Raw genomic sequence first — 14,044 nt, forward strand, 5'->3', positions numbered from 1 at the left:
ACTCACATATACACACCTACAGTCACACACTTTCGTACATTCACATACATATGCACACTCACATGCATACATTTACTTACTCACACACACTCTCTTACACACATACTCTGCACTCACATTCACACTCACACATGTGCACCTACAGTGACACACACACTTTCATACATTCACATACATAGGCACACTCACATATATACACACTCACACACACGCCCCTGCCCCTGGACTGTGTGCTTCAGCTCCCTGGCGCAGCTACTCAGTTTGCAGATCACAACGTGTCCGCTGCCCCAGCCCATCTGCTGGGCTTGGAGACAGGCTGGCATCTCCAGGCGGGCTAGCCCCTAAGGCTTCCTACCAGCCAGCGACAGTGAGCTGGTCTGGGTGGATCCAGGATCTTCCACCACCAGAGAAACCAGAGGGGAGACCCCTCATGGGGACAGGAAATGTATAGGCAGGAAGAATGAAAGTTTTGGCTAGAAAGAGATTCAGGCCCCTGGGCAGCTCACTGTGAAGGCCCCCCGAGTACCAGGCGCTTGGTGAAGTCTCACTCCTTTCCCTCCTTCCACACTCAGACAGTCCCTGCCCACAGACTCAGGTCAGGAGGGGATACAGCCGGCTCTGGACCCCAATCCAAAGCTTCTGCCCCATCCCGTGAGACCCCTCTTTGACAGGAATCCTTTTCACATTCTCCAGAAAACTTTATGCAGGAAGCAGAGTTGAACAGGCCATAGGCTACCCAGCTGTGCTGGGGTTCCCGTGTTGTCTGACTGTTCAGCACCACCAAGTTGCCTCGTAGTCCATTGTCACCCTCGTCGCTCGCCTCCTCCGGCCGTGCGTGCCCTCACCACAGTTGGTTTGCTCCTCCCTGTGTGGGTGACGGAAGACTCCTCTTCTGTGCTGAAGTGAAAGGACTCAGATTAGGCTTTGCGGGTTTGTGTTCCAGCTCTTCCACGTGTAGGTGGTAAACCCCATCTCAGACGTGTCCTCTCTGGGCCTCTGCGGGGTGGCGTGGTGGTGACTGGATTAAAGCGGGTACTTGTTAAAAGCACCTGTCAGGTGCCTGGCTTATGAGAAATGACCAATATATCATAACTACATATTAGAATTTCTTGCTCCTACTTTTTAATTTAATTACATATAATTATATAATGTCTGTAAAAATCAATATTTCTTCAAGGAATATTGTTATTCTCCTGAGGTGGCCTTCCTTCAGAATTACTTTGCGTTGACAGTCACCTTGCCCCCTGTTTTATGTTGAGCTTGCTGCCTGGAAGGAGGTGGCCTCGGGGGCAGTCCTGACTGTCTGCAGTTGGACGGAGCTGCCTGGGGAGGCCCCTGGCTGTCTTCTGGGCCATCAAGTGCCCATGTTTGTTTACCGCCTCATCGATTTTGTACCAGGTCTTCGGTTGACCCTTTTGACCCATCCTGTGCCTGTAACTTCAGATCCCAGATGCCAGGAAGCTTCCTTTCACTTGTCCCAATTAGTCTCCATCCAATCTTTGAGTATATTGAGGGGGAAAATGACGGATGAACAATGTTCACGGCAGGGAAAGGAAAGGAGACATTCTTCTGTCTGGACATGCTCAGCAGTGGGTGGATGCCCGGGCAAGTAATGGTGAGGATGTATTGGACTCTGTTCCCCCTCTGCTGAGCCTACATGATAATAGGTTCTGGAACGTCCTCCAGGGGCACTCCTGGATTGATCCCAGATCTCTTGGAGCATTCACTCCTGGGAGGCAGGGGAACAGAGTCGGGTAGAAGTAAACGGAAAAGCCGGAGAGGAGGGAGGGAGGAGGTAGAGCTCTTTGTTTCCCTCCATCTTCCTGGGAGAGCTTGATTCCTCAGAGGGCACTCTGAGCTCTTGGCTGGAAATTTGTCGGTGATCTGGCAGCTGCATCATTTTCCCACTGTAATTCGCTTTCTGCTCCTGACACCTTTTCAGTAAATTGGAAAACAAATACCCAAGAAATCTGAATGTCATTGCTTAGGTGTCATAAACAGCTTCTAACGGCTGCATGTTCAGCCAAAGGTGCTGTAACAGAAATACACACTAAACATTTGCATCTCCAGGGTTCTGGCATAAATTGACAGGCTGCTCTATGGACCTGAATGCAGAACATCTCTCTGTTAGCACAGGCTGGGAATTTAAATGCTTCTGGGGAAAAAAAATCAATCAATAACAATAACATCAGATGTAGCTTAAAAATGAGATCAAGAGACCATCCTCTAAAAGCTGTGTACATATAAATCCTTACAATAAGAGCATTTTCTGGTGATGAATAGTTTCCAGGATTTTTCATTGTCTCCTGCTCCATTTCTACAAGTTGGCAAAGCTTAAGAGAAAGGTTCCTAGATCTTTATCTCATAACGCACTTGTTCCTCAAATACCGGAACAATCATTAGCCAGGTCAAAGCTTTTTTAGGACTGAACATGGACACAAAGGGAGGAAGTCTGAGAATAAATAGATTTTTGCAGCTCACTTGTGACTTTGCCATATAAAATTGCGGGAGTGGATGCAGCCAGCATCCCTTGTCTACTACGGGATCATTTTTTCTAAGTATCTAGTGGCACCTGGTCAACAATCCCTCATGGGTGTCCTTTCTGACTTCCGTTATACAGACAATTAATTGCAAGGCTGGAATAGAGGAAGTCAGGCAGCTTCGGTTCTGAATGAATTTGGCTTCTATACTCTGACCAGCAAATGTGGTTACTAAGACACAGGTTAAATTAAAAGGGGAAGAAAACTGTGCCAGCCCAGCAGACTTTCACTCATTCAGAAAAAGAAGGGGAATGAGTTCTAAAGTAGCAATGAAAACTTTCTCCTTCAGAATGTCTCTCATTTTATTGCCTTCTCTTCCAAATGACACCCTCTTTCTCTCCTTCATCCCCTGGGCTCCTGGAGACGTTCTTGAGGAGGAAACTTCTACCCCACGTTCTAGTGCAGCTGGTACCTAGCGATAAGAATTAAGTAGCCCTGTGAGCAACTGCGGGCTCACTCTCTGCTTTCTCCTCCTCAGCTGTGTTGGTCTGGCCTCCCAGAGTCTGAGTACAAGTGACGAAGGATATTCTCCCCGAGGTCCTGTTCCAGGAACGTGCCCTGCGAGTCCCTACAGTCAGGCAGCAGGTGTTTGCGAGCAGGAAGGAGGAAGGTGAAGGAATATGAGTTAGTAACAGCCAACACTCATTCAGGCTGCACCACACACCAGCAGCTTCTGGGCTTCAGATGTTGTATCTCGTGCAAAGCCCATGACACCCAAGAGTAGTAGTATTCTTCTCATGTTACAGATGAGGTTAGCCAGGTATAAAAGGTTGAACTCCAGCAACTGGCAGCATTTATGAATTCAGACTGGTTCCCTTAACCGTGATCCTCAGCTAGCGGGAGCGTTCACACTGACGAATGCACTGACCCTCACGCTAACCCGACTACAAAGCATTCCTGTCGTTCCCGTGTTTGCCTTTGGAGTAACTCAGGCCAGTGGCTTTCTCAAGGTCACCCTTAGGAAGGAACGGAGCCAGAATTTGAACTCTTCCAAAGCATGTGCCATTTCTGCCACCCACATTGCTTCCATCAAGCATTTGGCATGAATATTTTTAAAGAGCTTTGGTGCCCAACTTTGTATTTAATAAGGCAAATGTAAGAGAAAAACGTTCATTGGACCAAGAGATATAATTTTAAGATTCTGTCCTTCTACTGAAAGGACAGAGAGGATGAGGCATTCATTGTGCTGGCAAGGAGGAGAGTGGCTTTAGTTTCCAAAGAGGCGTTGTGGGAAAGGGAGCTTGTCTCTGTAATTTACAGGAGGGGTGGAGGGTAAACCAGGCTGCTAGAAGAAGGAATCTTGTATCAATACAATGGTAATGGCTGTAAGTGAGGCAGACTCTGGTGCGGGACTTAACCAGGAGTTCATTTTCCCCAGAGAGCCAGAAGCCTACTGGTGGGAGTTTCAGGTGTTGGTTCAGCTGCTCAAAGACGCCATCGGAAGCCAGGCTCTTTCTCCTTCCACACTCCTCCCTGACCACTTTAGCCTTCTCACGAGAGTTACAAGACATCTGCCGTAAAGTCAGGAGATAAGGGAAGAGGCTGCACCAGGCACCCTGGCTCCACATTAGCAGAGAAGCAGAAGCTTCGTCAGACCCTCCAGCCCACAGCCGACTTCCTCACGGGTCTCATCAATCAGCAAGGTGTCCCATGGCCACCCTAGTAGACAGGAAGGCCAGGAAAGCAAGTGCTTCCTGGACACACTCCCCCCCAGCAGAATTGCACCCCCATGTGGATGGGGCGGTGTGGAAAGTCAGAGAGAGTAGCCTTGGTGAGGAAGCTAGTGCGGGAGGAGTTGGGGCGACAGAGCTGTGCTTGGGAGAAAGATGATGACTTTGATGAGGAATATATATATATTCCATAAGCTGTTTGTTTGTTTTAGCTTTTGACCCCTTCACCCATTTCTCCCCCTACCCCCTGCCTCTGGCAACCATTCATCTGTTCTCTGTATCCATGAGCTTGTTTGTTTGTTTGTTTGTTTGTTTGTTTTAGATTCCAAATATAAGTGAGATCATATAATATTTGTCTTTCTCTGTTTGACTTATTTTAATTAGCATAATGCTCAAGGTCCATCCATGTTGTTGCAAATGGCAAGATTTCATTCTTTTTTATGGCTGAATAATATTCCATTGTATGTTTATACCACATCTTTATCCATTCATCCATCAATGGGCACTTGGTTTGTTTCCATGTCATGGCTATTGTAAATAATGCTGCAATGAAGATGGGGGTATAGATATCTTTTTGAGTTAGTGTTTTCATTTTCTTTGGATAAATACCCAGAGGTGGAGTTGCTGGTTCATATGGCAGTTCATTTTTAATTTTTCGAGGAACCTCCATACTGTTTTCCATAGTTGCTGAACAATTTACATTCTCAACAACAGTGCACAAGGGTTCCCTTTTCTCCACATCCACACTTGTTATTTCTTATCTTTTTGATAATAGCCATTATAACAGGTGAGGTGATACTCATTGTGGTTTTTTATTTGCATTTCCCTTATGATTAGTGATGTTGAGCATCTTTTCATGTACCTGTGTATACATAGCCATCTGTGTGTCTTCTTTGGAAAAATGTCTATTCAAATCTTTAGCTCATTTTTTAATCTGATTGTTGTTTTGTTCTTGAGTTGTATGAGTTCTTTATATGCTGGGGATATTAGCCACCTAACAGATACATGATTTGCAAATATTTTCTCCCATTTGGGTAGGTTGCCTTTTCATTTTGTTGATAGTTTCCTTTGCTGAGCAGAAGGGTTTTAGTTTGATGGAGTCCTACTTGTTTATTTTTGCTTTTGTTTTTGCTTTTGTTGTTAAATTCAAAAAATCATCACCAAGACTGATGTCAAGGAGCTTGCCGCCCAAGTTTTCTTCTAGGAGTTTCATGGTTTGAGGTCTTACATTCAAGTCTTTAACCCATTTTGAGTTAGTTTTTGTGTATGATTTAAGATAGTGATCCAGTTTCATTCTTGTTTATGTGGCTGTCCAGTTTTCCCAACACCATTTATTAAGGAGACTGTCCTTTCCCCATTGTATGTTCTTGGCTCCTTTGTTGTAAATTAATTGACCATGTTTGCATGGATTTATTTCTGGGCTCTCTGTTCTGTTCCATTCATCTATGTATCTGTTTTTATGCCAGTACCATATTGTTTTGATTACTAAAGCTTTGTTAGAGTTTGAAATCAGAGAGCATGATGCCTCCAGCTTTGTTCTTCTTTCTCAAGATTGTTTTGGCTATTCAGGGGGTTTTGTGGTTCCATACAAATTTTAGAATTATTTGTTCTAGTTCTTTGAAAAATGCCATTGGAATTTTGATAAGGATTGCACTGAATCTGTAGATGGCTTTGGGTAGTATGGATATTCTAACAATATTGATTCTTCCAATCCATGGGCACGGAGTATCTTCATTCTTTCTGTCCCAATCCCAGACCAGTAGCCCTTGGGCTAAATAGTGTTGATAATTATTAGATTATCTGATTTCCTGTGGTTTTGTTTTTAAATTAAATAAATTATTGCTAATTGAGTAATTAGTTAATTATTTAATGAGATGAGGAAATTCCAGGCAGGTAGCAGCTGGTGAGGGACTTTGACTGCAATGGCCAGAAGTATTCACGGCTTCAGCGGAGAAACTCCTCAGGAGCCTGTGGAAGGAGTCCGGATGCCATTGTTACCAGAATCCTTATGACGGATGTCGGCTAAGTGGCCCAAGCTCCAACAAGAGGAATCTGAGATTGAAGACTCTGGGTCTTAGATCAAAACAACCCTGTGTAGGTTGTTGTTCCTTCTGTGATTACAGCTCCATAGTTTCCTTCTTTGTCTTTGCAGAGCCAGCTCTCCCAGGCGCTGAATGGTCTGTCGGACAGGGCCAAAGAAGCCAAGGAATTTCTGGTGCAGCTCCGCAACATGGTCCAGCAGATCCAGGTACTGGCAGCACCTGAGGCAGAGGCCGAGCCATGGGTTAAGATGTAACTATGCAGTGGGAGAGTTTGTCTGTTTCTTCTCTTTTATTTTTACACGTTGTGGGAAAATTCCTGTTTATTTTTTTCTGCTCTGTCTCTTCTAATACATACAAACACACATACACACCAACTTCAAACATACCCCTTCTTGAGGTGGTTTATATTTTGTCAACAGGCCAGCAACCACAACTTGCTTTTCCACATGGTTCCTGTCTTCCACACTGAGGTCTCGATTCTCTACTTCTGTGTCTTAAAGAGGCCTATTTCTTTGTGAATTCGGAGTTATTATTGCTGAAATTATCCTTCTTTCCTCCCTTCCTTCCTATCCCATAATACTCCTCCTCTACTTAGATACTAGAATGGTTTTCAGCCATGATCCCCCTGGTGACTAGTTTCAGATTGCTTTGTTTGGGGCAATGACCAGCAGATCAGCGAGCGTTTAAGAGCTCGAGAACTGTCCGCTGTAGCTGAAGGGGGAAGCCATCCAATGCATTAGGTGCTACAATAATGACCTTCTGCACCAGTTACTGTTCTTATGTTTTGAGGTTTGCTTCACAGAAATAACCTAAGCTCTGGCCTCCAGTAAGTTGGCTTTCTGAGTTAATATCTAGCCCATGTCAAGGCAGACATGGCTTTTTAAAGTAAGCCAACCTTTCAAAGCATCTCATCCTGAGGCCTTTGCCTTTTCTGACTTGTGCTCATGTTAAAACTTCTGATTCCCTAACAACCTAGCGGTTGTACACTTCCTTCTGTTTTCCAAAGCAGCCGAGTTTATCGGTCAGTCCCTTCTTTGGTTTCATTGGCATAAAATGCGCAGCCCAGGCCTCTGCTCCTCATGTCTTCATCAGAGCAAAGATTTCTTTCTGCTCTAAATTGAGTCTGTAAGGCAAAGGCTCCCCTCCCTCCAAGTATTACCCTGTGTGGGACATTGAGAGATCTTAAATGATCTTTTCCAGGGGACTTCTCTGAGAACTCAAAAGCATTGTCATGAAAACCAAAACTTACCATTTGTAGAAGGCATTGCCCAAGCAATCACCAGTGCACGGCTTCTATGGAGAAAGCCCTTGCATTTGAAAACAGTTACCAAATACTGATCAGTGGATTATTATATTGAAAGACACAGCTCCTTATGACTTTGGGAATAATTACAACTTGAGAGGCTAAGCTATTCCTTCCTTGCCAACCCCAGAGTTGATAGTTTACTCACTTGGGTACTGTTTTTTTAGTGCTAATAGAATATATGTGACTATTCAGTTTTCATGTGCTGTAAATTACAATTGTTTTTTAGATTATGGTTTGAGAATGAAAATTACATATGTAACAGGCCAGCCCAGTGGCATAGTGTTTAAGTTTGCACTCTCCACTTCGGCAGCCCAGGGTTTGCTGGTTCAGATCCCAGGTGTGGATCTACACACTGCTCATCAAGCCATGCTGTGGTGGCGTCCCACATATAAAGTAGAGGAAGATGGGCACAGATGTTAGCTCAGGGCCAGTCTTCCTCAGCAAAAAGAGGAGGATTGGTGGCAGATGTTAGCTCAGAGCTAATCTTCCTCAAAAAAAAAATTACATATGTAACTTATTGAATAGAATGAATGATTATCATTTAGCGTGAGAATCGCTTAAAATAAATGTCTATGGCAGGTACAGATCTAAACCAAGTGAAAATTTAGATCTAGCGTTCAGTTTAAACATCATGGGGAAGCTGTTGCTCCTTTAGAGCACGGTCACCTTTCCACCACCAGCTGCTGGTTCACGTCTGGCTTACAGCAGGTTGAGCCCGTTACACCGATCGTTCCTACCTGCCTGCCATGTGCACTGTCTGTTCCCTGAAAAGAGGAGCAGATGCTTTTGCCCGTGATTATCCTTGTAAACTTTCTGTTGTTGGATTATTGTCTCATATTGAAGATCGTTGCCATCCTCTCTCTCCTTTCTTCCCCTGAGTTAACGGATTCCTCATCTCTCATGCCTCAACAATGCTCACGCCCTCAGACGGCCAGCCCTGCGGTGCCGTCTCCACCGTACATAGCTGGACTCATACCAGCCTTCAGAAGGACTCACCTCCACTCTGCAAGCTGTAGCTTTATTTTACTTAATATAATTCAGGCTGTGGAGATGATTTCCTTTTGATAAAAATAAATTTATTAAGTAATATTTAGCCTTTCCAATCTAAATGTAAAGCAGAGCACCACCACTGTAGGATGACATTTATGCAGTTGTTTAAGAAATGCCAGAAGTGCCTTGTGCACGGCGCACGGGAGCTCCGTTCGCGCTGGCAGCCCGCGGGCACCTGGGCGCTGAGAGCTGTGCTCTGTCACGCAGGAGAACAGCGTGGAGTTTGAGGCCTGCCTGGTGGCCCAGTGTGACGCCCTCATTGACGCCCTCAACCGACGGAAAGCCCAGCTGCTCGCACGCGTCAACAAGGAGCATGAACACAAGCTGAAGGTGAGTGCTGGACCACGGGGCAGAAGGCCCAGGGGCCGGGCTCCCGGGCCAAGATGGGCAGGCTGAACAGGCGGGCCGGAGCCCACAGCCAGGCAGCCAGCAGCCTGCCAGCAGGGGCAGGCATCACTTCCTCCCCTCTCCACTACTGTTGAGTGCCTCCTCTGGGCAGGAAGTGCCCTGGGTGCAGGCACAAAAAGTAAATCCCTGCCTGGCTTATATTCCACCAGCAGATAAACAGTAAGCAAGATGAGGACATAAATATGCAGAATGTTAGTGAAAAGTGCTGAGAAAAAAATAAGGCAAAGGGGACGGGCATACTGGAGATGGGGTTCAAATTTCAGATGGGGGCCAGGGTGACCATACAGAGGCAACAGCATTTTTGAAATGGGAATGGAATCCATACTTTCCAGGAAACAAGCAAGATTTGCCTTAACTTCTGAAGCAAACCATGCGATAGGACAGCTGTACAGACTTTTGTCATCACGCAGTGGAATCAACTGATTGTGAGTCTGCGGCCCTATTGGCTGGAGGACTGGTCCCCCTGGAGACATCTGATACCCCATCCACTGCCCTGTGGAGCAGGGTGACAGCATGTGAGAGCAGGCTGGATAGATGGGAAGAGCCCAGCCCGGAAGTAGGCGGTCGGCAGAGGTCCCCGCCTGCAGCCAGTCAGCCTTGGGGTAGTTCCCAGGGGGTGGAGGGTGGCTGGTGTGCCGTGTTGGCCTGGGTTTGGGGTGGAGGGGGAAGTAAGGTCTGACCATAGGCCCTCTGTTGGGGTCGGGCCATCCGCATCAGGGGGCTTCAATAGTGGGCAGCACAGCGTGGACACAGCCTGCGGGAGCTGGCGCCTGGCGAACGGCCCAGTAAGCAGCAGAAATCCCAGCAGGTTTGGAACAGACTCTAGTCCCCGAAGAACAAGAGAAGGCCCCACTCCTAAAAGAACGGATTCCAGTGGGAGAACCAAGGAAGAATTTCGAAAGGAAGAATTAAGAGAACACAGCTCATAGTCAGATTTGGGGCCAGAGCTCCATGGCCGGGAAGCTTTGAGCAGGACCAGGACGCAGTTCGTGTTACCAGAAACAGGCAGGAAAGCAGTTGCCGACGGGCGTGAGGCCCGCGCAGGACTAAGGTGAGTCCAGCAGCGCTGAGCCCTGAGCACCAGAGTCGCCATCCTTAGTATGTGCCCCCGTCCCCAGACCCAGGCGGACAGGGAGCCTGGCAGGACGCAGAGCTGCACTGCCCGCCAGGGTGAGGAGAACCCAGCTCCAGCTTCCTCCTCCAGCCTCTCCTCCACCTGCCACCAGTGCTCCTCAGGTCACACTCAGAGCCACCCCTGCTTCTTCCTTCCAGATCAGGGCAGCGATGCGGCTGGAGCATAAACCCGCTCCCCTGCCTTTGTGATCGCCTGGCTGTCGCTCTGGGGGCCGCTGGAACTGAGGGGGCAGGAGGCTGAGCTGTGATGACAGGGTCCAGGCCAGAAGGGCTGGTGAGGGCCGTGCCCCTGATACAGTCTGCCAGCCGGACAACGCTGGCACTCCGTCAGGGCCAGGTGTCTGAGTGTTCCTGACCCAAGCGGCAGTACAGTTTTATCAAAGACACACAGCAGGTTCCTGGACAAAGAAAAGTGCACATCTTGAAGCTGACCTGAAGCAGGACTTTGGAAAGAAAGGTGCCCAGGGCTTTAATGTTCAGAGAGCCTCTGCATGTCGCTTTGGACCAAGGCTGGTGGTCGTAGTGCTCCCTCCAGAGTGCCTGTTCCCGTCTCCTGGTGGGGGCTCTGACTGGAAAACCCTCTCAGGTTCATCTTAGAACAAACTCAAGCCCTGAGGGGCACCCCACCGACCCCAGCATCATGGAGCCCTCAGATGGGCACTGATGGTGATGGGAAGGCCCTGAGCTTTCCAGGGAGGTGCCTGTGTCGTGTGTAATTGTGAGGCAAGCAGGCCTTAGCTGGACGGCCCTCTCTAGCTCCGTCTCCTAATGGCTGGGGTCCAGTTATTTGCTCTTGAATTCCCTGAAGGGCCACTGGACTGTGTCTCATGGTGACATGTGCAGTCGTTCCTAAAATATGGGGGAGGAAATAGGCACAGCATTAAAAATACTGTTTTTTACAGGTGGATATCAATCCTACACGTTGAGCTGTAACAGTCTGGGGGGTGGTTCTACTCCGTAAGCATTTTCATCCAAGATAGGCAGGTTAGGTCTGAATGAAAAATTCTTCTAGAGTCACCATCTTTTATCTGAATTCAAATCAAGAAATCCTGTGAGATGTGAATCTGTAGTTGCCCAGCCAGCAACACAGAATGAGCATCCTTGGCGACAAAGCCCTGGCTTTCGGAATAGCAACAGCTAACATTTGGGGACACTTTCTTTGAGGCAGCGCTATACAAGCTCCTCTCTTCATCACGACTCTCAAAGGTCATTATTACTGTTGTCCCCATTCTAGAGATGAGAAGCCACGGCACATGATAGTAAGAAATGGTCCCAGGATCCAGAACTCCAGTCCTGGTAACCTGGCTTCAGAGCCCAGAATCTGGACCAGGCACAGTGGGGAGAGGGCACCTCCCACCCTCATCCTTGCATCTGTCTGCCAACACCTACTGCACACCTGCTAAGAGCCAAGTCTGGGCAGGGAGTGGGGGGAGAGCAACATGGAGGTCACCCAGGATGAGCCCTGCCCTTCAGAGCTTACGGTTCTGTGGGTGAGATAAGTCACACCCACAGGTGACTCCAAACCTGAGAGAGAGAGCTTCCAGAAGGTGGCCACTGTCGTAGAAGCTGTGAGGGGAGCAAAGTTCCTTCCAGCAGAAAGGGTCACAGAGCAACTCACAGAAGGGCTGTGCTAGAGTGGCCCAGACTGTGGAGAGGCAGTCGGGGTGTGTGTTAATCGTGGCCTCTGTTCTCGCCTGCAGGAATGAGCAGAGCCAGGAGGGGAGAGGACATAATCAGTGCACCCTGGTCTCACCATCCAGTTAGTCATGGGGACCCGTGGATGCTTCTCTTTCCAGCGCCTGCTCTGACGTTACGAAGATTGTCACTATAGCCCTTCAGAAACAACTCTGTTATAGCAGAAGTCAGAATGTCGTTTGAATCTCCAAGAGCCGTGTAAAATAAAACCACACGTGTCTTCAGGAAATGAGCTGGATGGCTGGGATTTTCCCTCTAAATGGAGGACCAGCCATTTTATTACTTAACCATAAAATTTTAACTTTTTCTCAATGGAAATCTCTTTGCTAAAACATTGCAGACACTTTCCTGGCATCTTTAAATAGAACATGGTGGACAGTTTGTGGCAAGTCCTGCAGTGACCGTAGGGCAGCCCCGGGTTTCTATATGGGAGAGACAGGAGGTCAGCAGTCTGGACAGGTGAGGGAAACAGAGATGGAGAAAGCATCGTTTGTCCTTATCAGAGTGTGGCAGAGGGGTGTGAGCCCCCAGTTCTCTGCCTCGAGCTGCCTCTGCAGGGTGGAACTGTGTGGAGAGCAGTCACGGGCTGTGCTGCGGACACAGGTGGAGATGGCTCAGTAATGGCTTTAACGCCATGCTGGGCCTCCGTGGCTGGTGACAGGCCATCGGTACCGGTGGCCCGCCCTGCAGGGCACACTGATGGCCCCGGGGCCACTGTGCAGAGGCTGCCTGCTTTCATTCCACCCCGCCCAGGGTGGAGTTCCTGCCCAGATCCCGAAGAGCTAGGCAAACAAGAACCAGGTGGCTGGCTGTCCCCCACGGCAGCAGAGCTGTTCTGTCTTCTGTCTCGAGCGATTTGTCTCTCTGCTGTTTTCAGCTGATTGTATCTGTCACTGATTCTGCAAACAGCCAGCCATGCCGACGCCGTGACTACCGATGCCAGCTCCCACGTCCCCTCCCTCTGCTCTTCTCCTCCTGCCTTTGCCCTTTCTTGTCACTTCTGTTGCTACTCAGATTTGTGAGAAAAGACTGGCCTTTCATAGACGTTGCTTGCCAAGCACAGTACTTCTTTCTGTCTCTGTTGGCCAGCCCATCACTCACAGTCCGGCGGGATAACCTGAGGCCTTCCGCTTCCCTTTGGCAGAGCTCCCTGGGGGCCTACTTTTTGCTAACAAAGAGGAGAGTTGTGTGTGTGTTTTTCTGGCGACTTTCTCTTCTTGAGCAGTCCAAAAGGCTAGGGATGTGGAAAGCAAGACTGCATAGAGACAGTCTTTATAATCCGCTCAGGCCCCTCTCTGAAAGCAGGACCGCGTGAGCAGATTGACTCGCTCTGGTTCTGAGGAAGATGGAGCTGAGTGTGGAGAGCCCAGTTCCGTGTCACAGAGACTGGGGTGTGGGGACACACTTTGTCACTCGCTGGGTCTCTACCCGTGGGCAAGTTGAGTGGCTCGGTTTCCTTCTCCTGTGTGTCAAGTATGGCTAGGAGTCATCGTCAGCTCCTGGGACGTCGGGCGGCACTTAGCACAGTACTGCATCAGTACTAGTATAGTCTCTCTGGTCGTCATTGAGACGGGGTGACTGGACGTAGGGTTTCACCCGCACCCTGTGGAGAGCCTCCCAGGGCTTGTTTTCCGTAACTCCAGAGTTCACAGTGTGGAACAGCCTGTCCACGGAGTGAGTGTCTCTGAACCTGGGAAATCCTGTAGTGGCTCGAGTTCATAACTGATCATCCTATAAAATAGTTCACGAAGTTTGGTATGCTGCTTTTAAAAGCTAAAGAAAAGGCTTTGAGACATATGCAGATGGGACCGTATTTTAGGAACACTTTTGAAATGTGAATTACAGTTAATGCTATTCTGTGGTTTGAGAAAACACTGGGAGCAAGTACCTATTTTCAGGATGTGGGGACTACAGCAAATGTCAGGAGGCTGCCAGAGAGGAGACGCTTTTGAGCTTTCAAGAAATATCACTAAGTCAGACTTGGAGCTACTCAAGCAACATCTCCACAGTCACAGAGTAAGCTGGACGCGGCTTCCTCATCCTCTGTGTGTTTGTTGACATCCGTCCCAGGTCTTCCATAGCTGAGTGAGGCCCCAAAATGTCCTCACTGTCTGTCATCCCCTTGGGATTGGTGACAACGCTTAAAATCCATTCTTTTTTCAGGAACTTTACAAATGGCATTTTTCTTTTGGTAAGCCC

At 48.2% G+C, this 14,044-nt stretch overlaps 1 protein-coding gene across 1 annotated transcript in view; it reads left to right on the forward strand.

Annotated features, from left to right (window-relative positions):
• The window catches only part of TRIM9 (tripartite motif containing 9), a 150,129-nt gene that overhangs the window by 95,799 nt on the left and 40,286 nt on the right, over positions 1-14,044 (forward strand). Inside the window, exons 4-5 of the mRNA XM_046655063.1 lie at positions 6,363-6,458; positions 8,816-8,938. Of these exons, the coding sequence (XP_046511019.1) occupies positions 6,363-6,458; positions 8,816-8,938 (219 nt within the window). The remainder of the gene's footprint in view (positions 1-6,362; positions 6,459-8,815; positions 8,939-14,044) is intronic.

This window comes from Equus quagga, chromosome 2 (assembly GCF_021613505.1).
Source record: "Equus quagga isolate Etosha38 chromosome 2, UCLA_HA_Equagga_1.0, whole genome shotgun sequence".
Classification (NCBI taxonomy): Eukaryota; Metazoa; Chordata; class Mammalia; order Perissodactyla; family Equidae; genus Equus; species Equus quagga.